The sequence below is a fragment of the Phoenix dactylifera genome, chromosome 5 (genome assembly GCF_009389715.1).
Source record: "Phoenix dactylifera cultivar Barhee BC4 chromosome 5, palm_55x_up_171113_PBpolish2nd_filt_p, whole genome shotgun sequence".
In the NCBI taxonomy this organism is placed as follows: Eukaryota; Viridiplantae; Streptophyta; class Magnoliopsida; order Arecales; family Arecaceae; genus Phoenix; species Phoenix dactylifera.
Genome location: NC_052396.1, coordinates 3,455,648 through 3,482,754, shown reverse-complemented (window position 1 = coordinate 3,482,754; position 27,107 = coordinate 3,455,648). Strand labels below are relative to the sequence as shown.

At 37.3% G+C, this 27,107-nt stretch overlaps 2 protein-coding genes across 5 annotated transcripts; one reads left to right on the top strand and one right to left on the bottom strand.

Annotated features, from left to right (window-relative positions):
- The first annotated feature begins 11 nt into the window (after positions 1-11).
- On the top strand, positions 12-8,079 carry LOC103704692. Its single transcript, XM_026803698.2, has 5 exons — positions 12-153; positions 3,154-3,289; positions 5,732-5,825; positions 7,526-7,639; positions 7,730-8,079. Exons 1-5 carry the CDS (start codon positions 27-29, stop codon positions 7,889-7,891), a joined length of 633 nt encoding a protein of 210 aa, XP_026659499.2. The 5' UTR covers positions 12-26; the 3' UTR covers positions 7,892-8,079.
- A 1,150-nt stretch (positions 8,080-9,229) lies between these two features.
- LOC103704691 lies at positions 9,230-27,107 on the bottom strand. Of its 4 annotated transcripts, XM_039126531.1 has the most exons (12): positions 26,652-27,107; positions 21,719-23,047; positions 17,468-17,553; positions 16,840-17,363; positions 16,299-16,733; positions 16,116-16,188; positions 15,384-16,022; positions 15,031-15,261; positions 14,813-14,937; positions 14,122-14,636; positions 10,438-10,561; positions 9,230-10,357 (listed from the first exon to the last, which is right to left on the bottom strand). In XM_039126531.1, the coding sequence occupies exons 1-12, from the start codon at positions 26,721-26,723 to the stop codon at positions 9,543-9,545; spliced, it is 4,968 nt and encodes a 1,655-aa protein (XP_038982459.1). In that variant the 5' UTR covers positions 26,724-27,107; the 3' UTR covers positions 9,230-9,542. The 4 variants fall into 4 exon arrangements, with proteins under 4 accessions (XP_038982459.1, XP_008786313.2, XP_038982460.1 ...); XM_008788091.3 differs by having other exon boundaries at positions 15,384-16,188; XM_039126532.1 differs by having other exon boundaries at positions 15,384-16,188; positions 26,648-27,106.

Here is a 27,107-nt window from a genome sequence, read left to right as displayed (position 1 = left end):
CCGAGGGAAGCGGGAGCTTATCTCCAATGTGGTGTGCGTTTATTACCTCCAGGACGAGGCCTGCGGTTAGGTTAGATATTTTCACTCCATTTTTGTCGTTCTCCTCCGCTTCGATGGCCACGGCGACTTCGTCTGCTACACCTTCCCTCGTAGGTGAGTCGAGTTTCTCGTTCCCTCTTATCTATAAAAGCTCCTTCCGATTTTGTGTTGTTCGATCGGATCCCTTTCGGGGCTTCGTTCCGTCTGGATTTTCGTCGGGTTTTTTTTCGCCAACCGATCAAAATTGCGCTGTAATCTTGTTCTTGTGGTGAGAAAGATCCGGTTTTGAGAATTGTAGCGACCGTATAAATCGCAGAAGATCGGCAACAAAATTACCCGATCTTGGACGCCAAACTTTTACATTCTCGCTTTGAATCTGAACGTCTTCTTGATTCGGCCGTCATGCCTGAGAGTCGAGGGAACTGTAAAACCATCTTCCATGTTACAAGCGGTCTTCCCTTAGCCTGTCAGCTTCGCAACGGAACACCCTTCCACCAAATTCTTCTTGCAATCTCCAAGCCGCCCTCATACCCTAGAAATTACAGAGGCACAACAGTTTATATGAATTTATATTTGTTGGATTTTCCACCTTTTGAGTGTTTAGATAGTCGAATTATGTCAAAACCTTGCTTCCTTTGCATGCTTCTCGTGAGCCAGTGGGACATGCGCACCACTATCAGGTATCTGGTATTGGAACTTCCACCCTTAACCGGCCCTTCATCTTTGTGGAAGCTCGTTGTTGGTTCTGTGGCTTCATTTGCTTCATTCATCAGATCAACACTATTCATGTGCCATAATTAGATCCTTTTTATCAGGTTTGAGATGTTTATTTTCCTACGAAGATCCATCTTGAAGGGTCTGATCTTGCCATGGACCAATTTCTTTGTACTTTTCAGCATTAACATATCAAAAAATTTCCTTCTTACAACATCTACAGCGAGACCAGAAGATCAACCTATAGAACTACTATACAAATATGTAATCAAATCTCCAGCAACATTATACAGAAAGTCTTACAAGTTGTACGTAACTTGAATTTGGAACTTACTTAGACCCTGTTTGGGGGAGCTTTTGGAGGGCCAAAAAACACTTATTGGCCCTCCAAAAGTACTTTTCAATGAAAAAGGGTGTTTAATAAAAATTTCAGAAAGTTGTTTTAGCTTTTTCAGAAAACTGAAAATAGCTTTTTGGGAGAAGCTCTATTTTGTAGCTTTCTGAAAATGCTATTTTCAGCTTTGTCGGGAAGCTTTTTTTTTAACTAAAATATCCCTATTTAAAGATCCTTTTTTTTCCAAAACCCTCCATCCCACCGCCTCTTCCTCTCTCACCCTTCCCTCTCTCTCTCCCTCTCTATCTCCTTCTTCTTCTCAACACCGCTGCCTGCCGTTCCTTTTTTCTTTCTTTATTTTGGGAGGCAGCCCGTGGCTGCCCACGGTGGCAGCCACCACACCGGCCGCCAACCGTGGCCGGCGACCCCTCCGCAGGTCGCGCCAGCCTGTGGAGCAGCCCGGCTAGGCCGTGGGGTGGCTGGGCCTCCGCCAGCCGCGGGATCGCGGCTTCCCAACCGTGGGACCGGGGAGCTGTGAGGCGAGCTGCTTCGGCTCCCTTCTGCCGAGCCCGACCGCGGCGTCCCAGCTGCAGCAAAGCCCCCATGGCAGTGGAGCTGTGGGGCGGTGATGTCCGCCTGCGGTGGTGGCGGGCGAGCCGCCTCGGCTCCCTTCCGCTGGGCCCCCTCCCACCGCCGCCGCGACCCGGCCCCCTTCCGGCGCCGCCGGCCTCGCGGGAGGAGAAGAAATGAGGAGAAGGGAAGAGAGGAAGGAACGAGAAGAAGAGAAGAAAAAAGAAAAGAAAAAGAAGAAGAAAAAAAAAGAAGAAAAGGAAAGAAAAAGAAAAGAAAAAAGAAAAGAAAAAGAAAAGAAATAAACAAATAAATAAATGCATAAATAAATATGTATATAAATGAACGAATAAATAAATAAATATATTTCAATGAAATAAAATAATAAATAAATAAATAAATAAAAAGGAAAATAAAGAGTGAGTGGCAAATAATCTGATCTAAATAAATAAATAAATAAATATAAATATTAGTAATTATTTAATTAGTTTTATTATTTAGCTAGAAAATTTGTTAGAGAGATAAATGGTCATCAAAAGGGTGAAAAATTAATTTACACTAATAATTATAATATTTTATATATTTGTTATTGTATTATACTATAAATATAACATTATATTACATTATATTATAATACATTGATATGTTATGTTAAATAATTTAATATTATATTAAATTATCCTATAGTATACAATGTTATAGTACTATATTATAATAATTTTATATTACATTATATTAATGTTATACTATATCATATATTTATGTATTAATATATATTATATTTTATTATGCTATATTGTATAATACTAGTAATGTCCTTTATGGTCATTTTGTCACACAAAAGTACTTTCTCAGTTTGTTTACCAAACATATGTTAAGGTACCACGGCACTTTAGAAATGTAGTTACCAAACAGCAAATAGCTTTTTATAAAAGCTCTACCTCCAAAAGCTTTACTTCCAACAGCTCTACTTCCAAAAGCTCTACTTCCAACAGCTCCCCCAAACTAGTCTAATCAAAACATTGGAAGGTGTGATCTTTTATAGTCATTTAAAATAATTAGAAGATTTTTCTCATTTGAGTTCGAAGTTTCACAGATCTCAAGTAGACACTGTGCGTTTCACCAACCACTGCCACAAATTCAGGATTTGGTACTCATCCAAGAAGTGGGAGAATCTATGGTTCAGAAATACTGAAGAAAAGCTGAGAGTATAGAAAATATTGTAGAAAATTAGGACCAAAATAAAAGCTAAGTAATGTAGAAATGTGTAGTTGACAAATTATATTTTGGTTCAGAAATACAAGAAACAACAGATTCAAGAATTTTCAATTGTTCCTAAAAACAATTGGCTAATGGCAACAGGAACCAGGATAAAGCCGCATTCTGGCTTTATCCTCCTTTTTCTTTATGGTGATCAATTTTCTGTTTTGTCATTAAAAGGCATTTATTTTCTTTTCTTCTTCTTCTTCTTCATTGTCCTTTCTTGGGGGTTTTAGGTGGATCTCATTTGAAGACACGTAGCCTGCAGTCCAACAAGTTGAAGATGTTGGCACGCCATCAAACTCAGTTGGCAGTTGGTCAGAACAAGCGAGTAAATCATCGTCAGAACTTTTCTATCTGTGCTGAATACAGGTACTTAGCATTTTCTATTACTTTATGATAGTATTCTCTGTCAGAAGTTGCAAAATCTTTATCTAGTATTTGTACTTACAATGATGCTATCCTTGTCTCTCATCATTGAGTACAAAGCATGTTCTTGATTCCACAGATTATTTAGAGAGAAGTTCCATTGGTGTTAGTTTAATTTTATAACTTTGGAGCCTCTGTATGAAATACGTATGGTATATTCAAAATGATATCAGTGTATGTCAGAAAGTGTCTCTTGTGGACATTTTTCGTGTGGTTATTTGGCATGCCATGCACTTTCACCAGTTTATGGTGGTATTCACATGAGTGATGATTTCATATGTTATATGAATAAGAACATATATATGCCGTATGTCAGTGACATGCGAGAATCATTAAAGAAATAGAACGGCATGTTGATAAATTTAAGTCCAGACCATGTTTTTGTCAGCAGTAACCATATGATTGTCACACTATGAAATCTCTGGAAAGATGATGTTGCCTTGTCTTTATAATTAAAATATCTGTGGTTTTAGTGTTAGTAGTAACATGTATAGGTGTAAAATAAATGATAGGATGTTTGCTTGTTGCAACACAAACAAACACTTCACCATCCTTGTCTTCCATCCACCTCTAAGGCTAAGATCTGATAAAGAGGAGTCGTTGTCACTTCTTTATCTCTGGACTCAAATCTTTTCATAAACACCGGAGATAATCTGGTTGACAATCTCTGAGAAAAGAACTAGTGTGCAGTCAACAGACCTATTTGTGTCCTCAAGCTTATCTCTATTTAACAAGCTTTGTTTATTATATCATTTTTGAGTCGGTTGGCATCACAATTAGAGTTTCTTTTTCTCTGAATTAAAGAATGTTACCATGAGTAGCTGACAGGATATTACTTTTGCAAATGGTATAGAAGAGAGGGAACTCCAATTTGGGAAGAAAGTTATCTGAAAAAGATGTTTGATTGACTAGTTTCCAGGAACCTTCTTGGTAAAGCTTGGGCCCACCAATTGTGAATCAGACTTGTTTGCTAATTGATACTTCAAGTTATAAATGTTCATTTTTGGATTCAAAGAAATCTTTGTGGCTTAATAGCATCAGGAATCTTTAGTCTGTTAATGGTGCAGGTCCTTCAGAGTTATGGGTCTTGTGAAAAGTTTTTCACTTCCGGTCAGATCATTATTATGATTGGATATGTGAGACTTTTCACATCCTGAAGCATCTTGTGACAATAATATTTTATAATATCCAAAACCAAGGAGGTTTTAGGGTAGCTATAATAAGGACATCAAGATCTCATTTATAGGGATAATTCAAATGGGGACAATGTTTGAAACCCTTTGGCATTAGAGGTATCAAAACACTAGGTCTGTTTCTCATAACAAGATCTTTAATTGAAAAAAGCACTACTTGTTTAATATTAAAGGCATATATCGAGTTTCAGTTAGGCCTAAATTATCATAAAGGCTAATTTGCTTCTCATAGAATCTTATAAGATTTGTTCATTTTTCCCCCTTTATTTCTTCTTCCTGAAATCATGGGGTGTATTAACTGATATAAGACTTCTGTGAAGAAGAGATACTAACTTTTGGACAATGAGCTGTTTTGATGTTCCTTGTTTTCCAATTTTTGCCCTCATTTTCTAGGTTTTGCCTGTAAAGCAGCTTTGGCCGGTACTTTCCTTGGAGCATGACATCCCAGTGTGCCTATTCTCCAATTGACATCCTTTGGAGAGGAAGCATTAGAATTGTCAATATGATTTGTGCTTAATTCTACTCACCTCCTCTCCATGCAAATCCAGAAAGCTTTTTCTAAGTTCACCTTCAAGCTCTTAATGAATTCAACACACCAGAAGGAAATTTAAATTGGAAAATGTAGAAATATCATTCTCACAAAAAGAAGAGCACAATATATGTTACAATCCTCCACACTTACCCCATCTGCAACCCACCACCAGACATGAACACAATATTTTTCATTCTTGTTGTCTGGGAAGCATTTTCAAGGCATGCTCATCCCCATTTGCTTGACGAAATTATGAAAGTATTTCCCTTTTTTATTGGATAAATATCATATTTCTTTCCCACTGTAATTGGCAGTATCAGCATTTTTCCTCTGTTAAGCTTCTCTGTTATCACCTAATATAAACTTTTTCAGTGTAGTATGCTTGCTAATTGACATTTGGATTCTTAGAAAAACAAGCTTTGCGAACACTTGAAATTGAATCATTTGCTACATCTACTGGAGTCATTTTATGGATTGTGTTCAATTGCTATATCATCATATGCATCTGCTAGTACCTTGAATAGTTGATGCTGATATGAACGCTGCTATTAAGTATTGAATTATATTGTTTCATTTCCGCTTTTCTTGTATCTTGTTACTTGAGATTATTAAACTTTTATGAAATAGATGACAGTATAGTGTTTTTACTTGCACATGCAGTAATAATTCTAGAGGTGGAGGTGGTGATTTTCTTGCTGGCTTGGTTTTAGGTGGAGCAGTGTTTGGAACACTAGCATATGTTTTTTCTCCACAGGTAATTCTCTCTTTTGTAGAATTAACCTTTACGTTTATTTGAGAACCTCATATTTGACTGGCATTGCACATAGATATGATCTTCAGCACCTCCTTAATGCTACAGGACAACTTCCACTACACACTGTCCCCACCCTCCATGCAGTAACACTTGTACATGGAGCCAGCCGTAATACAAAGCTTTTCCTCTTGCTTGTTCACATTATGCTCCAGCTATTGCCCAACATGCTAATTTTCAAAATGTTTGAATATGCATTTTCCACGTATCTGTCATGGCATTCTCCTGCTATAAAGGTATTAGGCACTGAGCAGAAATGGGGAGCTGTTGTTAATTTTCATCTCATGCATATTTTTGGGTCTTGGCTGTTCCTCAATCTTCTCAGAGCTTGTAAATAAGTTACTGCTGGAATAGACTATTCATACTTAGTCTTCGGGGAAAATTACAGTTTGACCTCCTTAACTTTTAACCATTTGCACAAACTTCCCTCTGCTTTAAAAAGCTTCGATTTGCTCCTAACTTTTAATCTGAGCCAATGTTGCCCTACCGCTTGTTGCCTATGATGCTGCTAGTAAAGTCCACAAATGACCAAATTGCCATTCTCCTCATTTTTCATTCTGTCTAAAATTGTTCTGTCTCGCTCTCATCATCCTTGTACTGCCCTTCATTCCATTGGCTACACCTCCACCTCAGTCACCAAGAATCGGAAGCAACTCCTCCAAATGGATGGAAAGAGGGAGTGAAAGGGGGAAGAAAGAGGAGAATGTGAGGGGCAAAGTGATGATAGGCGAGTACCAGATGAATGGCTTTGGCTGACGTAGGCCACTGTGCATACGGTTGGTGCAGGCTAACATTGTGTTACTGTTGACAGTGGAGAGGATGAGATCTTTTATGTGTAGTTTGAGAGGGTTGGCGACTTTAGAGAGGGAGACATGGTTGGGGCTGTTGGAGAGCTAGAAGGAGACGGAGGGCAGGATGGGAACTAGTTGGGTGGGGAAAGGTGGGTGAAGGAGATGATGCAGTAGTGGGGGCATAGGAGATGTCGATGTTGTACCTGCGGAGGATGATGTCGCCATAGTTAAGGACCTTCTCATCGGCCTTGGATTTGGATGGAGACATTCGGAGCAGATGAATTCCTTAGTGGGGGCATATGAGATGTCGATGTTGTACCTGCGGAGGATGATGTCCCCATAGTTAAGGACCTTCTCATCTGCCTTGGATTTGGATGAAGACATTTGGAGCAGATGAATTCCTTCTCCAAAGAGATTGCTTAGCGGCACGGAGGGGCAATGAGGCATCATCGGACTCCATCCTTCGTAGGACTGGTCCCAAATTCATCATAGAAATGGGTGGCTCTATCAAGACCTGGATGGGTGGGGCTGCTTCTTATTGGGACATGGGTATGTTAGGAAATTTAATTCTTTTTGAAGGACTCATGTGATGATTGCATGAGTTGTTTTACTATATTTAAGGGAGATGGATGGAAGGTTTAGATTGCGATAGAAATTAAATTGAGGGACGTAATTGAAGCTTTTTGAAGGAGAGGTGGTGTCTGCAAATGGTTGAAAGCTGAGGGGTCAAATTGTAATTTTACCTTTTTTTTTTTGGGAGAAAAGTTATCAGATGCACTGCAACATGGCTTCCTATCGTATTTACTAAATGTTAGGTCCAAACCTAGTTTTTTTTTTCTATTTGGCACGCAGCTTAATCACAAAGCCCAGTTTCTTCCACAGATCAGAAGATCAATACTAAATGAAGATGATGAATATGGCTTTCGCAAGGCGAAGCGGCCCATATATTATAATGATGGCCTTGAGGTGCCTGTCCAACATTTCCTTTTGAGCATTTAATAATCAGATGGCATTCTTTGTTCCTAATTGAAATCTCGTATGTGGATCTTAAAACAGAAAACTCGTCAAACACTGACTGATAAGATAAGCCAGCTGAATTCTGCAATTGACAATGTTTCTTCACGGTTGAGGGGTTTAAGAGGTGGGAGTAACATGGCAACAGAACCGGCTGAAGCTGATTCAGAAGTAGAAGCAACAATTGTAGAATCTGCGGTTTAATTCATGAAGTCATCTTTTATTTTGTGTCTCCCCTCATGCGGACTCTCTATCATGTGTTTTGACAATATAGACATGCACTTGAGTACTTCTACATGTTGCTTTCTTAGTACTTGGGTTTATAAATTTTGAAGCTGTTTTAAAGCCATGACTTTTTTCTGCTATACAAGAGCCATTTCCTTTCTTTTAAATTAAATTCTGGGGACCAGTTGAAGTATCTTAATTAGGGGTCTTGATCTTCATGTATGAAAGGTGAAGACCTTCCTGAAAGCTCAAATGAAAAATTGAACACCAGACCAGAAATAATAGCATGAGACCTGCCATATAAAAATTTTAAATTAAGCGGAGCATGAAATTTTGCTAGTATCATATGCTTGAGAACTTTTTTATGTAAAGTTTTCCCCTTGATCACTTAACCAAATGCATCCTATAGCCACATATGATCTCTGATTCATCGATCGTATTCTGATCTAGGAGCAATACCATTCCCAAGTTCATGCCAAAGTTTAACCTTGCAAAAGCAATTTAATTTAACCTCCGCAAAAATAAAACCAACATAACCGTTCTGTAACCCAAGCATGCAGATGCCATGCAAGTTCAGAGGATCCATCCCAGCCTGTAATCAAAGTATGCGGATGCCATGCAAGTTACCTTCGGAGGAGCCGCTAATATTACATCATCCAGAAGCGGCCCTGTAAAATTTTAGCTTATGAACTGCTGAACTGACGTTCCATAATATCTAACATAATTAGGGTCATAAGAGAGAATTTGTAGACAAAGCCAAAGGAAATCTGAAAACATTTAAACCAAAGACTAAGCTTAACTGTATTAGAAGCAAGAAGATGCCAACTTCTTGCGGTGTCATAAATTCTTCGACTTTTTGATATTTTTCCAAAAAGCAATTGCAGGCAAGACCAGAAAAAAATATGCCCAGTACATGCTGCAACAAACAATAAACGAACAAATAGATTATAGCAAACTGGTTGCCTCAGAATGCAGATACATTTTTAGGCCATCAAGCATTCTCCACGAGCATATCATCTGCTATAGTCCCAAGATTTGCTAGCTACTCCAAAGCTAACGATACCCTCCACATATGTTACCATCAAAGCTGGGAAATTGGCGTCTCAAAAGCCAGTGACAACACATGAGAGAGGAATAGAACCATCAGCTTTGGAAGCTAAACACACTGCAGCAAGCCACAGAGCAGCACATGATTTATCACTGCCAACCTAACCAAGCACAACTAATGGTATACCGCCTATCCCCACGACAAGCTTTGGTTACCTTCTTAGGTGCCATCACGAGCATCTCACTAATAATCATTATTTAGACCACAGCTAAAACCACCTGAAATATTCATCTTTTGGAAAAGCATGATAAAACAAAGAAAATATACAAGGACTTAACAGTAACATATCCAGAGAGTTTCCGCATAATTTTAAGATTTGGCTTTCTTTCTCTTATATACAGACAGCCGTAACTCTGCACTCTAAAAACAAGTAGTGATTGGAAGGAGGGGAAAAAGTTATAAGTTGAAAAAAGAAATGGATTTTGTCATGAACATATGGGCAAGGTCTCTGATGCTTCCCCTTCTGATCATCTAAGTATATTTAGGTGGCAATTTACAGGGCATATACAATCGCAACTGGATTTAAGCATCGGTAAAGCTGCCAAACAGAAGTAAAGAAGTGTTAACGCAAGGCCTCTCCGGCAAAAGTTGCTCGGTTCTTATAATGGGTTTGTCTGTTTGTTTCTTCTCTGTGCCAGGAAAGGCCAGGGATAGAGAGAGTGATGCTGACATATCATCTTCATCATCCACTGCAGGACCGGGCAGTTTATATCGGCTGCTTTTTCTGTCAACCAAAGGGAAAAGAAATGACAGGACTTCCTTTTCTGATGATTTTTTCTTGCCTCCAAGTGCAAGTTCAAGATCTGGAGTACTGGATTCTGGCATGTCTTCATTGTCCAAAGAAAGAACATGTCTGTTCTCTGATACAACATTTCTCACAGGACCCAAATCCACAGGAAAGAAATACCTTTCAGCACTCCTTGTGTTCTCAGTCATTTCTTTTCCATTGCAGAAACCATCCATATGCTGCTGCTCATTGATGTAGCTAGATAGCAAAGGACGTAACGATAAACTACAAAATGCATTTTCATCCCTAGAAGCATGTCTCTCGCTGCAACTCCTAATCTTCTTGTATTCTATTTCATTTTTAATAGAACTGATGTTTGCTCTCTCACTCCAAAGCATCATTTCATCAGTACTCTTTGAGGGTTCACAAAAAGTGTGGGTAACTGTCTCTAAGGAAGGTGAGTATGAACGTTTCTTGCTAGGCCTTGACTCCCAGCTGAGATTGTCAATCTCCATCAGATGTTCCTGTTGCTCGCTATCTGTCCCAGCTTCATCTTTCATTGATCTTTCTTTCTCCCTCATTTTTTCACAATTTCTGCTGCCTTTACCACCTGTTCGTTGAGCAAGCAAAAAGAAATTGAGCAGAAATATCCTGGACAAATCATGCAAGCACTACTGAAAGAAAAAGCACCTTGCCCAAAATATGAAGAAATTGAGTGTGTTGATTGTGCAGGCAATGCACTGTTCAGATTTTCTATGCTGGTTGCACGAACGTGAACTGGGGTTTTGCCATCAATATCATAGCTAGCGTTCCCCTGCACGCAGATGGGTAAGCTCTGAGGATCTCATGCCACATGCCACAAAAGCAACAACAATCTAAGCATGATGAAAAGAAGGGTATACATTAATTGCAATTAGTTCATGTGAGATAAGACAAGCATGCATAAATACTAGAGATTAACACGACTGGTGATCAGAAACAACAAATATTTAGCTAGCATGGACTAGTAGTCAATTCAGATATTGATCAACCAAAAAAATTTATTAACCTCTTTCAATCAAAGACTCCTAAACAGTTGTTTTGAGAAAGAAATGGTCACAGATGAATTAAAATTGGGAAAGCTAAAATACCTCTGTCCTTGAACCAACGCTGTTTCCTAAATGTGCTATATCCTAAATGAATTAAATTTGTGATGTGGCAAAGGCAGGTGCAAATTAGCCAATGACAGGAGCTTCTGCTCAAACTGCACTCGAATGGCATTCTGCATTCACACATAAATTGGCCAATGCTCAAGGGCTCCTAGGAAAAAGATTCATCAAACATACAAGGTTGATAGGAAAATGCATCATCAAACATATGTCTTTGACAACAATGGCAATCAGATCTCCTAATGCCAAACTGCATAATGGTTTTTAAAGTTGTCAGACAGTTTAAAAAAAGCAACAACTGGACAATATTTGGACAACAATGTGCAGTCAGTACCATACATAAATGTATTGCCGGATTCTTCTTTTCTTTTTTTCCCCTTTTGATAGAAAGTATTTTAAATAGGATAAACAAAAACAAAATCACAAAAATAAAAACCTCATCCACCCATCAAGTGTCCTTAAAACTCAGTTTCAGTTATATGTAGTCAAAACTAACTGATCTCATCCAATTTTGGCTACAAGGACCAAGATGAGCCATTTGTCCATTTATTTAAACATACTAGGGTAGATTCTATCAATTTTTAAGCCACCCCTCATTGTCTAATAAAAGGGCACACTTACTCATGGATGATAAACATTACCTCTTGTTAGTATTTTCTCAAGTCTAAACATAGAATTTTGGGACTTTTAATTGGAGAAGTTAAAAGTGAATGGAAGATTTTCCTAAAGATGACCTTTTAGGCTTTTTTTTTTTGGTAGAAGACCTTTTAGGTCTCTGAGATTTCATTTTTGTAAGGATAAAAGGATCTCTATGTATCATATACTCGACAAGTTCCCTAGATATTGGATTTTCAAAATTTAAGTTCAGATTTGCTAGATTGTAGTATAGGCGTTTAGGTGAAATATATCTAATTGTCACCCTTTTAAAATTTTCAATAACTGGAAATCAAAAGTTATATAATGGAACTTGATATGATGGCAATCATACTTCTATAAATATTTACATTGTTGATTGTTCAACAATTAGATTGTGTACAATTTTTTGCATGCAATTTGCTTAAAATTTTTTTGTTAGTCTGCAAATGAATTTATAATGTTTCAGACCTTCAGGCTTTCAGCCTAGAAAGACTAAAACAACAAATCCAAATATAACAACCGATATGCTCTAAAATTATATTGCATATGCATCCTTGCTTACAAGACCAAAATATTAAATCAGGAGAAAACTTTCTTTTAACTTATCAAAAATAGAAATACTAATCCTAGAAAGTTACAAACACTATAACAGTATCTTTGATCTTAAAGTGCACACCCACATATCTGGAAATGACTCACATACATTACATCTTAATAAAAAATGTGAAATATAAATGATTAACAAAGTAATATCATTGTCAGTAATTCACATTAATCTTCACATTCAACAGCTTTAAGTAGTTCACACTGAAAAGGGAAAAATTCAATTTAACCTAAATCAATTCACTTAGAATTGTCAAGACGATGCGGAAAGAATTGTAAGCAAGCAGACAAGGTGCATTGCCTAGACAACGACTACATTTTTGTATTCAGAATAGGAATTGTTGGTAATGATCTTAGACATTGTTAAGATACAGGTGTTAGTCTGTCTTTAGTTCATATTGTTTTACTTGCATAATTAGAATAAGCTCTATTTTACATCAGTTTATGAGTTAGATGTTACATCACTTGCATCAACCAATTGTATGTTATGATTTAAAAACTTCTATAAATTACTCTATCGCTTAAAAAATTTAAAAAAAATTTCATTTGTATGTTAGACTATTCAATTACTCTCGAATTATTCAAAATGTTATGATTTTAAGAATTTTTTATATATTACAAATTAATGATACCATATATGATTGCTAGTGGTGATGTTTCTTTCTATTATATGTTATATTTGCCTCTCCTATAAGTGAAAAAAAAGGATTAAGAATATTTTATGAAGCCTGTTTTTTTTTAAATTCTGTCGTTTTTTCTATTTCTTTTATTATCCAAACTTTTGACAAATTTTCTGGATTTTTCCCGACTTCCGAATCATTACATCCAGCCCGAATTGTTCCCGAACACTGAACTTATGACTATGGTTTTTCATGTATTGTTGCTGCCATACACAGGTGTGCCTGCTCTATACACACTTGTACGGATGCATGGAACCTAAACTAAAAAAGCCATCCAAATGAAGAGCCAGAAATAAAACCCAGGGAACATTGCCTAAACATTAGGTGGCAGTTAGCCAGGGGCCATACCTAAATTTCCCCTACAATTTGTATTGTTCACCATCTAAGAAGCCAGTCATTTAACCTCATCCTCAGCTATTTAAATACAACCAGGACATCTATGAATGTCATAAATTCCTACTACACAAAAACCATCAAAAAACCGTTGACAGCTACGAATCTGCTAGTGATAGTTCTAGCTTGCTCTGGATCTATCTACAGGTGACAAGGGGCTATTGGTGAAGTCATGTTCACTCAGGTCATCCTTCTCCATACATAAAAAAAACACCCATATAAGAGGTTATTTAGATACGTGGAACATAAAATAAAGATGGCACAAGTAGGCACTTGCGAGTCCAATTTGGATTATCAGAAAAATAAGCTGGGAGCAACATGATTTTGTCTATAAGAACTGGTGAATGAAGACAAATTCAATTTTCGATAACTTGGTCCAGAATGTTCAAAGTCCTGTTCAGGTTTGCTCATTCAGAGGTCCATAACAACAGTAAACCAGATGTCTTTAGATTTCTTCCCAATACCAACGTGTATATACTCATATGTTGGTACGTATGTGTGTGCGATTTCATTTGTGGCAGCATTTTTAGCAACTGGAGTCAATGACATGAAAAAACATGTTAATCTCAAGAAACATGTAAACAGCCCATGGAAAACAACTATACAGGTACGCAGATGTAAATACACTAATGTAATTGTGAAAATAGTTACAACCCTCATTCCCAAAAAAAAAAAGGAAAAAAAACCAAATAAAAATGACGGCAATGATGTAAACAAACAAAATCGTGTACATTTCAGCAATCACATGATGCATAATGAGCAATATAGCAGATGCAGCATCCACAAATAAAGATGCAAAATATTGCACTAGCAGTTGTAAGCTATTCTGACAATGAAAACATTATATGCAGCAATTATAATCAAGAAGCAAAGGGCATTGTAGGCTTCAATCCTTCAGGAAAATAAAGCTTTACCAGGAAAGTGGCCTCCCTTTTCAAAGCAGGGCACGATTCCATGGCACTCATCTGAAGGTCAGGCACGGGACAAGCACCAAGTGAGCTGCGCAGCTGGCATAGTCTATCTGACAAGCAGCTTACAGGAAATGAATCTGAAACAAGCTCTGATGGCTGCCGACTCTCAGCAGCTCGCTGACACGAAGAATTTTGAACAAAAAAGGACTCCTGTGTGTTGCAGATCTTATCCTCGATACCAGAAGAAGAAGTAGGCAGAAAATCCACCTGAATACTGGATTTCACTGCCTTCACTTTCAGTAATCTATCACTCCTAGAAAATTCCTTTTCTGAACTCTCATGGGAATTTATTTTCTGAGAGGTAGAAGCTTCAAAAAGAGGGAAAGAAATTTCTTGAACCAAAGGATCTGTGCTCAACTTGAACCAACAAGGCTGCTTCTGTAAATCGGGCAGCACTTTGAAGCAGTCTGTCCTCCTTCCTCTAAAGACACCCCAGAGGAAGAATAACATGTTCCAACCTGAAAACAAATAAAGCATCTTATCACAGATGATATTTTTAAATTGCAATTAGCAATACCGGATAGAGGGAAGGAAATCATATAAAATCATGTTTGCATGCAACAATCTATCAAAAGCACGGGCATATGAAATAAATGCCCTTATTACAGTTGATTACATAAATCCTGTTTCTTACGTTGGCAGTTTTCTGGTAGCTTATTTGATGGGAAAATAAGCAGCTCAACCTCACTGATGTTCCCTCTAAGGGCTAAATCTCTTTTAAGCATATTTTCCAACAGCTTCCCATAAGTACTTTCATAACTGTATCAAAACCAACGAAATAAATATCCATAAAATTCTAGATCTTAAAATAATAATAATAGTTTATAAAAAAGAGAAAAACAGCAATCAAACCTCTCAATATCTTTAGCAAAGAAAAAAAGGGCAATATTATCTTCCTTAGGACTCATTCCCTGAAACTGAACTGGCCACAACCTAAGGCAAGGAACTTCATCCAATTGCAGTTTGCCAGGAAACTGACTGACTACTTCGAGCACTTTAGACGATGCACAAGTTGACAAGTGAGCTTGAATCCCATCAAAAAATTCAGGAAGTCTTCCGGTCCTAAGCACCTCAAAACCACCTCTGTAGAGAATAAAGGATATGAATTATTATACATCAACAAAGTTCAGTTAATTATGAGAAACAAATTTAAACTCTCAAATAAACCATCTGAAATAAAAAATCGAGCAAGAAAGATATCATACTGCCATATATATTTGTGTTCTGGGATTGCTGAAGCTCTAAATGGATTTGCAAGTAAAGAAGATTGATCAGGCAAAATTTGAGTTGAAGAATTCGCATTTGAACTATCAGAATTGGTAAGAATGGCATTTGAATCACATTCTTTAGGAAGAAATGAGGCTTCAACTGGGTGTTTTGCTTGCTGTGCATAAATCTCAAGTTCTTTTCTGCCCAAATCAGCATCAGAGCATCTCAAAATAACTTTCCCATCAGATGTCCCTTCCAGAGGCAAGCTCTTCAGACCACTTGAATTTGACTGGAAATCTTTGGAAGCTACTTCATAATTAACTTCAGTACTTGGCATTGAACATCCAGACTGGTCTGGCAATTTATTTCTCTTCTTTGTTCTCATTTTTGCAGCTTCACTTGCATCTCTGCACTTATTGCTATTACTACTGCCCTCCCTTCGGTCAGCAGAAGGTTTAAGAGCAGATATGCTAAGTTTGTCAATTGGGCAGAACTGTGTTGTGTGGCCCGTTTCATTGCATTTATGACAATGTAATACTCGACCACCAGTTGAAGATGCCTGCCTTGAAGTGCTAGAATGGGTAGAATCATTGATTTTATGTTCTCTAGGGGAGGATTCTGGAACCTGAGTCACACTGCATTCCAAAACTGAGTCAGCATCACAGTGTGAGCTATCAATAACAGTGGGATTTGCATGAGAACCTTCCTTAGGGACAACTTGGCATGACCTTTGATCCTCAGAATTGCACAGTTCATATCTTTTAGATGCATTTGATGTTTTCTTCTTCACTTCGCTACGTCCTATCACAATAGCAAAACAGGAATGAACATAATTAATATTTAAACAGCATCACAATGTAGCCAAATAAAAGGAATGCCAGTTACAAGTCCTCTAAAGAGATACTATTTACCTGAATCCTTTGCATTTTCTGATACTTTTTCAGACTTAGGAGTTAAATTTCCATTATGCTGTGAACTCTTCAGATCCACCTTTGGGATAGATGTGCCAGCTGATGGTGACGGACTAACAACAGGACAATCTAGAACAAAAGAATTCTTCCTTTCCACCATGTTCCTTTCTTTCACTGGTTTCCAACCTTTAAGTTCATCAGCTCGAGGTGAATTAAGTGATTGCAGTTTATTTACTGATTCAATATTGGAGCGGCCTGAGCTCACACTTTTAAATGATGCAGATTTAGTCATTGTTTTGACTACTCCATCCTTCCTACTGTTGCTGGAAACATATTCTCTCATAATTTTTTGCTTCTGAGGTAAATTATTCATCAACTGTCTGACTTTTGGCTTCATGTTTGAGTTATTAAATGAAAGCTGCTTTGAGAGAGGCCCTATGAAAAGAAAATATTTATAAATTTTAAAACTTCCCTGAAGCATGATTCAACTGAAAATCGTCTGCATATATTATACAAAAATTATAAATGCATGCAAATTTACCTCGAGGTGAATGAAGTTGTGCTTGAACTCTTGATGGGTTAGAGCTTGAGGTATGTGAGCGGGAGTTGGCCTGGAAACTATTTGCCAACTGACCTTTGGGGGATGGAGACAGGTTGGTTGGCTTTACCTTTCCCATATCCAGGCTCTTAAATGAACTTACTTGAGACAAGACAGCATTTTTCCTTGGACTGGTTGTTCCTATGGACCCACCATCCATCTCAGAAATCTTTTTGCTGTTCATTGAAGTAACCTCCTGGCTGTCTGCATGCATCTTGCCTGATTTTTGTGGACTTCGCATTCCTTTGGTAGACCCTCTCACTTCCGTACCGATAGCTTCAATATCCAACTTAGCTAAATTTTTAGGGTTGAAAGTACTTTTTCCTTTCAAGTTGTCTTCTTTTGATGTTTCAGAAATTGAATCAGATTTATCCACTTTTTTGTTTTCCGCATCCTCCTTGAGTTGGCATTCTTCACAAAACCATTCACCTTCTGGAATTTTGTCCAACTTAATTTGCATGCAGTAACTGGTTAATAGTGAACAATTTTCAAGCATTAGCATCAAACGAAAATCATATTAAGAGATAGATTAATTAGGATACAATACAATTGAAAATCAATAAGGGCTTACGTGTGCTCTGCACCATCACTGCATCTGCTACAGATAGCTAGAAGTTCCTCCACACCTGCATCCCCACATATATCACATACCTTTACCTGAAACAAGTAACATAACATGTATCACATGGACTTGTTGCAACATAAGAAAAGGCAAGAAATATGAAGCCGAAGTTTAACATTTTCAGTTCCATCAATTCATCAGAGTAAAATATATGTCATAAAACTATCACCATACGTTAAGTATCATATATCAATCATGGCTGTTAGGAGAGCACGGCAAAAATATGAAAGCTACTTCACCTTCACAGCAAAAGCTGTCAAATACAACCTCAACTATGTAAAGTATTAGTCGCACTTCAACAGTTGAGAACAACATCAGATGATATATCGTTGTATAACTATCCAAAAGCTATACATAAATCATCTCCTCTATGGCAGCTGCACAAAAGATTTATTGCTAAAAAGCCTTCACGCAACTGCTCAGGGTCAGTTCAAGCAAGAAAACAAAGAAAGATATGTCTAAGCCCCTGCAGGCAGCACGCATGTTCATAATTAACTTTCCTTCCTTTATTCATAAAGAGTAGGATATACAAAAAGCTTCCAGATCGATAACATATGATTCGTTATTAACAAAAGAGTAATGACATAATCACTAGATAGACCCATCATTCATGGAATCAGATTCACATAAGAGGCATCATGCTTTGTGATAAACTTAGAAAATGCAATTGTTGTCTCCTAATCTGATATGACAAGCAAAAACTCATTATTAAACCAACCATGTGCATACTTGGTCTCATATTTTTTCCAGTAAGTTGAAAAGCCAGCACTAGCTGATCAAAACTTCATATATATGTATTACCCTCCAGTGAATATGATAAGGAATCCAATCAAACCCAACATTTAGGTACATCAACTTCAACAGAGCCCTGACAACTATCACAAAAAAAAACAGAGCCCTGACAACAATGAGTAAATATTTGCAATTATACCGTTGCTGAAAGAACCAATAGACCAACCATTGTGCTAATTACACCTTGCAGCTCCTCCTTTCAGCCCCTTCAAGAAATCACTATGTGGTTGATGATGGGACTAGATTTTGTTCTGTTAAATGATTCATTCAACAGCAATAGCAAAAATCATAGTTTAGCTGCCATGTTTATCATAGTTTTAAGCTGAAATTAAGCCAGGTTATGGGTGCAAGAGGCCTAATCCAATGGTCCATTGATCGACTTAATGATTATTCTCATCAAACAGGGTGGATGGACATATTTCTTAATTATTTTAACCATCCATCTATCAATGAAGAGCATAAGTTTAGTAGTGGTAACTGAACAGTACCACAAGTCTTCTAAAGCATTTAACTGAAATTTGGAAAAGCTATCAAAATAGCCAAGCTTATATTATGTTTCACCTCCTATTGCTTCCTTAGGGTTCTATATATGGACCTAATCATGATTACAAAGTGACAATTGTTCTTAGTCCTTAATGGTGAATTGAATCGACATTTTCTTTGCAGATCACAACAAATGCTACCTTTAATCTGTCTTTTCTTCCTTTACTTTCCCTGGTTTCATCCAAACAACAGAATTTCCATAAACCTTCCATTAACTCCATTGCCCCTCCAGCACGTATCTCTACAATTGGGAAAAGCAACCAAATCAAATCCTACTGTCCCAACTCTCAATCTTATTGATTGCAAAACTAGCAAAACGATATGAAGAATAAATGGTTGTTATTTTGATTTCTTCCAATCTCAACCCTTTATTGTACCAGTGAATACGAAGCAACACTTCAATCTACATTTCTGATAGTCTACCTAGCAATTTTATAATGGCCTGAGTTATAAGCAATTGCTTGCGAAACTATAACAGAGCACCTGATCATATTTGACAATATGATATGAAGAGTAAATATTTGTTATTTAGATTTCTTTCAATCCCAACCCTTTATTTTACCAGTAAGTGCGAAGCAACTTTTTGAACCACATCTCCATCTTTAGCTCTAAAAACCTAACATTCTTAAGTGCTAGTTTACCTAGGCAATTTTATAATGGCTTGAATTATAAGCAACTGCTTGGGCAACTTTGAGACAGTACTTTACCGACCCAGTCCCAACATTTATTTTAGGAAAAAGGGCATTTTATGAGTCAGATATGGAATAAGTCAGACATGAACATTTAATTGTCCTCCTCAAGCTTAGTCTCCTCATAGCCCACCAAGCTATCTCGCAAGTTGGCCAAGCTCAAGCCTTCTGAAAGAGAGACTGATGCAGTTTGAGTATATTATCTATTAGCAGCCAGTTTGTGTTCCTAGACTTCATAGTGTAAAAGGGGAGGGACATTCTGATGAAAGAACCGTACATTGGATGCACCAGAGACACCTCTCAACCAGGACATTCCGACCTTCCTAGTTGGTATCAGCCCAGATAGATCGGGATGGTTGCATGCCGACACTTGGGACAGCCTGCAATCTCGAGACACTATTTTTTTTTTTCTCTTCATTATCATTGTTAATGATCATTTTGGTCTGTCCCATCACTGCAGCGATCCAGGACCAAATCAAGACAAGGACCAATACTAGGCTTTAAATCTTACCATCAACAGTAGCTATCATTTATTCCTCATATATAAGGGGACACTATAAAAAACATTTTTGCAATATTCTAAATTTCCATTTTCCCCTTTCTTCAAATTCATATCCTTTTCATTTATAGTGAATTCCCACATTACCCTTATCTGAAGAATATGTAAAGAATTTTTGGCATTCCAGGAGATCCATATAGTAGGTTACTCAAAGAACATTTTGCTCATTTAGAAAATGAAAGGCCTTGGAAGAAAAAAATTTCAGACTATATTGTTAGGATCTATTTCAGGTAATATAAAGAATACATATAGCTCAAGCATATGTATTTAACAAATAACTAAAAAAAATTCCTCAAAGCAATTTGAATCAAAAAGATACTAAAAAAAATAAATTTTCAAAAAGTTATATACTTAAAAATTTAAATGTTCATAAAAATTATGTACCAAAAAATCATGTTAAGAGTGTTTCAAAAGATTAAAAGATATATACCATTTTATTATTTGGCAACCTACCATACAAAAATTTAAAAAAAAATCAATAAGATTTTGATCTCTAAAATACCAAAGTTTATGTCTAAAATTTCCCTTCCCTCTTAATCTCATTAGAAACTTTTGTCCGGGGCTTCCAAATCTTTTGGGAACTTGCAAAATTTGCTAGTTGGGAAAAACTGCTTCCCGATATATGAGAAATTAGTACAAATTACTCATTTATACAGCCTATTTAAAGTTAAGCTAGTTTCAGCTTAAACTACTAATCTGACCCCTGTTTCAAGTAGGTGCCAGCCAAAATTGGCATGTTTAATTTTGAAGTTTTGGGCAAAACTTTAAATCATGGAAGCTACAAATCAGATATACAAGAATTAATGTAAAAAAAAAAACTTAAAATAAATCACTAACTCCTATGGAACTTCATATAATAAGAACTTGATATCAGAAGTTGGATCATCTAGGTATATAACCAAAAAATTTAGCCATAAGTTTTCTCATACAACAGAAAAATTGAGATATTGTTAATTTAATGGAGGTGGTTGGCCTTAGGCTTCAATGCATTTAACTCGAACTACTGGCATGCAATTGTATGACTTCATCCATCTGGAATTTGTGATGGCATGGCAGAAAGGCTAAAGCCAGCAGCAAATTTATAATTATAAAGCAAGCAAATAATTTATTAGTTGATAAACTGGAATCCAAGTAACCATCATACTAAATCCTCCTTCAAGCAATTTAAGTTGACATACAATTACTATCTCTCAAAGGTCTTACAAGGATAAATATAATAATCTTTTAGTTTGCACTAACTGATTTAACTAAAATTGTTTTGTTTTGTGAAACTCAGAAGCAGTGTTATCACAGTTTTTCCTTACTCTAATAGTCATACAATTCTAAGACCCAACCGCTGATAAAAAGTGTATACACAAACATGTACAAAACAAACTCTCCTCACCAAATTTGAGTTACAACCTTCCAATAATCGCTCACCTTGTTTTTTATTTAAATTTATTGGTGTATCACAGAATAACTTCAATTCAATTTTTATAAACAAAGCACATAACAGATCAAAGAGAAATTTTAATGACCAAGGAATATTTAAGAGTATAAAAGTGCCTAAATGGATGAACAAGAATTTTTATAATAATTTGATGGCCAAGTTGAACAAAAAAAAAAGAAGGTACTTACATCACATAATCCGCTGTCTGATTCAGAATTTTCCCCCTCCTTGATCAGCTGACGTTGCATGTCAGGCTCTTGCACATTGGATGCCTCCAACGAGGAACTATTCTTTCCAAATTGCTCACCAGTGTTCTTACATTTAGTAGATTCATCAGATGGTTTCTCACCACCCACTGCAGTTTCAGCTTCAAAGCATGACTCATGGTCCTTTAAAGTCCTTGAAGAGGAGGAAACTCTGATATGACTCAGTTTACTATCTTCATCATTTGGCAGTGCAGCAGATTTCTGCCTATCAATACTCATGGAAACCCTTGGTCCTACAGAAGAAGATTTCACATCATTCATCGAGCGGTCAGAAGGTTCTCCTTGATGTTGAGAAGTTAGATACCCTTCCAAATCCTTAGAATCAGAACTGAGGTCAACATATACATTTTGCGAAGGCGAATGTGAAGCCAGTATTTTGGGAGATGATTCTTTTTTTGTGGGAGGGAACTCTGCAAGGTCAGACTTGTAAGAAAGGCCAGCATTTACAGAGCTAGAACCAGAATTCTTCCTCAAAGATTCCCTAGGGCATGTGTATAGTTCTGTTGGTTTACTCTCGCTCGCTTCTATTTCATGATGAGATCCATGATGGCCATCCACCAGTACCTCCACTACATTTTCTTTAGCAACTATATCACAGGCCGATGCAGAACTACATGATGTATCTTTCTTCTCCAGGTCAACATTATGATCACATGCTGGCACATTGGCATCTCTGACTCCAGTGATACATGACATATTATCCCCATGGCATTCTCCACCATGCTGCTCTTCGTCTTGATGTAAGAACAGCACATGGTGCAAATTAGACGCAGAGTGACGGCATGAGTGATTTAGCCCATGACTGGTACTAGTAGCCATTCTAGAAAGAGGCTGATCTTCTCCTGCTGCTTCACCTGAAGGCACTTTTGGAGGCATGTCAACATCTTCAGATGCACATGTAGCAGAAGCCCTCATTATTGCTTTACTTTCAACATTTTCAGAATATGAATCATGACTTGAGCTTGTGCTTAATAAATTGCTTATTTCACTACTTGCATGTTGTTGATCATCGCATGCTCTGCTCCTGGGAGGAGGCAGCACATCGGCACCAATGAATGAACAACTATCAGTTTCATTCCTCTCACAGATATTGCCGGAAAACCCACACTCAACTTTTGACAACGTGGCTGACATGTTACGATGCATACAAGAGGTGCAAGGAGAAGAACAAACGTTGCATGTCCCAGATTCTGCCCTCATTCGAAGACTGCCGTTTATAATTATACACCTTTTTCCGGCTCGGAAAACACTCTATCAAAAACAGTGTAAACGAAGAATTTCAGAAACCTGGATAACATGATATATTTGTTTTTCTTTTCCTCTCACAAAAAAAAGCACTTGTATAACATGATACATAAAGGATCTGGAACAACATGGATGAGAAGTGTATCGGCACATGAACTTGTGTATGTTAATTCATATTTGGCACTTTGATAAATTTCCAGCTAGAGTTCTCTTCTACATTAAAAGGTAAACAATAATTAACATAACACCCAAGGTTATAAAGGAACAAACACATGAATTAAAGATAGGTAGAAATCATGAAAGCAAATAATCAAGAAGACTTTTGCTTTCAATATGCATGCAACAGCCCATCCAGCAGAAGTACCCCCAACAACCGCAGAACTATCACAAACAGAAACACGTGTCTGAAAGAAGATATTTTGAATTTCAAATACTGCATGATAGAACACCAGAAAGCAGAGACTCTAAGTAATGTTCCTTAGCCATTTTCACAAAATGAAAATTATTATAAGGTTAGAATCATCATCTGGAAAAAAAAGGTTATGCAAAGAGGAACCAGCTTCTTTTAGAACTCAAACTATTCATTCTCCTTTTGAAATCAGGAATCTGGTTTAAGGAGTCAAATCACAAATTAAAACTCCCTCAACATCATTCCCTCGCTGAAAGTCCTTTCTTCTCATTTATGCTTTTTCTCGCTCTGCTTTTGGAATTTGACATCACTTTATAACCATAATACACGGAGGAAAACTCTTTGTTTCTTCCTCCCTTGTACATTCTTTGATTTATCATTACATCTACTGCATATCTAAAAGGGGGAAAAATCGTGCAACTTAAAATAGAAAGTAAATTCAAAGATGGCAAAAATGCATATAATTAAGTTTAAAGAAGTATTTTAAAAATAACATCATTAGAATAAAGGGCAAGGCATTACAATAAAGTTGGCTAAAAAGCATAGATATGATGTCTCAAACCAACATGGGGTACATGAACTGTTTCATTAAACAAGCTACATAGTATAGGATTCAACAGCTTTGTAATATTTATTAAATATCAATTCTATTTATTACCCAAAAGATCTTTATGTAACAAAGTAGATGATTTTAAAGTGTCCATATCATCAATGGGGAATAATCTCAGTAAAGTTTTTGCATTCATAAACCAGGTCCTTTAAGATACCAGCTCCAGAGGATTAGATCTCAAGTAACTAAAGAAAATAAGTATCTTCACATTAACCAAGCAAACAGTTTAAAACTTAAACACCAACTTCTCAGTTAACTGATGCGCAATCCTGTCCAAGACAACTTTAGCAAAGAGAAAGGACTGGCATGAAGATAGAGTGACCACTTGGGGGGAAGAAAGGGCTAATTCATGACAGTAAAATCAAAACTTATTAAATCAGAGACCTACCTCCAACAACATCCCCATAGACTAAGAAAAATGTCTAGACAACAGAAAAGGAAGGCATAGTTTAATGATAAGAATTGCATCCACCTCCAAGGCACAAATCAGAAGCCATAAAGCCATGCTGAATCAAAATCCCGCAATGAATAACAATTTTCTATGTATAAATAACAAAGACTGTTCTAAAAAATAAAATTTAAAAGAAAGTCAAACTTGTTGCTGCAGATAGAACTAAGAGCTCAACCTTTTTCTAGACAGAAAGAAGATTAAGTTTTCTCAACATCGGGATTTTCAGTGGCGTGCTCCATAGAGATCCTTAAATATGCGCAAGGAATTTGCTTGTTGCAACTGTCACATCTTTTGGATCACATCTATTATAAAAGGAAGAGTCTATAAGAGGCATCTTAGTTCATTTGAGCCCAGAACCTTTAGAACACTTTTCAAAGAAACACGATTCGCAAGGAGACAATAATCATCCAGATTGAATATCAATTTGTATCCCGCACACATGACTAAAAGATTTTTCATGCAATATGATGGTTCCATGTAACATAGCATGTAATAATCTTACACTAATGAAAGCAAATTTTAGCAAGCACAATAAAATGCATCACATATAATATATTATCAATGGTCTCATGACAACTAAACAATGAGATCCTTATGACATGACACAAACTTGTGTACCAGAAGCAATTTTGTCTTTCCTTACCTATGAACAAATTCCCAGGTACAACCAACAGAATTAGAAAGATTTATGTATTGTCAACCTTGCAATCACAATTTTATCATGTTATTAGGTCATTATATGTATTGCACTACATTAAGTATATCTCTAATAATGCTCAAAAAAACCACAACTGGTACTATCAGCCTTATAATCGACAAAAGATCTGCAAAACGCAACAGACCCACCAATATAAAAATAATAATTGAAAAGGAAGAAATCCTTCCCCGCTATCAAAGTACGATGGGTTGGCTATGAGACCAAGAGACGTCTATGGAAATCAGAAACAATAGCAGACATTTGTTATTATACAGAGTTGGTAAGAAACATCATTCAAATTGATCGCATAGGTCTCAGGCTTAAAAGGAGTTTGCGAAATGGCTAAACAAAATTCGCTCATCCTGCATCTTGTCAACATGGAGTTTCCGACTGAACCGTCTCATGTCCAACTGGGAACAAGTATTCAGTGCCGTCAATGTGTAAGAACCTAAATCTCCTTATGAACTATAACTTTGTTACATCATTCAGTGTGTGCTGATAATCAGAATGTTTAGTAACTAAATCATTTTCCTGATAACTTAAAACAAGAACATCGTGACATTATTTTTTAACTTCCAGAATGTGCTCAAAGATTCTAGTGCAACCACTAATCATTTTTCTATTGATCATTAAAAATTTGCATCGCAATGTGAAAAACTAGATACGGCAGGTATCAGATACGTTTGGTAACATAAATAAATAACTGATTCACACACCAGGGAAAAAGAAAAAGAAAAAGAAGAAGAAATCAAAATAAGATATTGTCCTATTCATCTCAGGTTCACCTCCTACCGAGTTCATCTTTTGAAGTTCATGGTCCGACTCATGCACACGTCCTTGGACGCGACAACTCCCTTCCAGGGCTGGTGTTATCTAGAAAGCAGATTTGAAACCATATAGATCACAATTTTTTGGCCAATGACTAACAAGAGAACCAAATATAAGAGCCCACGAAGTATTTATTGCAGACAAACCGCAAAACAATCAGTCGTCCAAGGGTCTCCAATCCAGCCTTCTTATGTTCCAGAAAATGAATATGGACGCAATAAGCCTAACAAAAAGTTGTACTCGTGTCTATTTACATTAACAACAACAGGCCACCATACACCTAAAGTCGGAAAAATTTAAAACCAAAGACTACATGAAATTGATATGCGAAAGGGTTTCGAAAAATCCAATCTTTCTCCTATAAAGATAGGAAAAAACCCTAGTTTCCCGGTCCAAGTGATCGTGAAAAATTAAAAACATCACAGAATAAATATCAAGATCCCCGGTCAAAAGACAAGCACCGATCCCATCAAACACATGATCAAACACATGGATCATTGAATTGAACAAAAACAGATAAAATGAATGCAAAGAATTCCCTAAATGCAATCGATCAAGCAAAGAGACAGCCAAGAAATCCTAATCTCCAGAAGGAAAGGGGATATCTTTACACGCCTCCGGTTCCGCGATCCTGTCGGTGCGATCGTAGAGCTCCTTCAGCTCCGGCTCCGCGCGCTTGCTCATCATCCTCCCACGGGGGCGGCGAGATCGGCTCCGATCGGACTACCGCATAACGCGGCTCCCGTCCCCCGCAGCCGTTCCACCTCACGCTACAGCCCCCCCAAGAAGACGACGATGTCGACGACGACGACGACGACGACTAGAGAGGGAAAGAAATGGGCAAGCCGCGGAGGCCGCCGTGCGACAGTGGCAGTACAGAGAGGGCGCTTAACGTGCGCGGATCGGGGGAGGCAGGGTGCGTGGAGAACGGCGAGGGTTTCCCGTTGAATCAATCTATGGCGGAGAGAGAAGAGGAGAGCAGCACAGAAGAGAAGAGAGAGAGAGAGAGAGAGCGAAATTTGCGTCGAGTGAGGGCCCCGTCGCCCTACAATCTAAATTGAGAACAGAACG

Excerpts from the sequence above, each read along its gene's own strand:
- LOC103704692 (XM_026803698.2), top strand. The coding sequence starts at position 27 with ATGTGGTGTGCGTTTATTACCTCCAGGACGAGGCCTGCGGTTAGGTTA. Across the intron at positions 3,290-5,731 it reads TCTATCTGTGCTGAATACAG|TAATAATTCTAGAGGTGGAG; the intron begins GTACTTAGCATT and ends TTGCACATGCAG. Across the intron at positions 7,640-7,729 it reads ATTATAATGATGGCCTTGAG|AAAACTCGTCAAACACTGAC; the intron begins GTGCCTGTCCAA and ends ATCTTAAAACAG.
- LOC103704691 (XM_008788091.3), bottom strand. The coding sequence starts at position 26,723 with ATGATGAGCAAGCGCGCGGAGCCGGAGCTGAAGGAGCTCTACGATCGC. Across the intron at positions 23,048-26,651 it reads ACAGGATCGCGGAACCGGAG|AGTGTTTTCCGAGCCGGAAA; the intron begins GCGTGTAAAGAT and ends TGTTTTTGATAG. Across the intron at positions 10,358-10,437 it reads TTCTTCATATTTTGGGCAAG|GTGGTAAAGGCAGCAGAAAT; the intron begins GTGCTTTTTCTT and ends CTCAACGAACAG.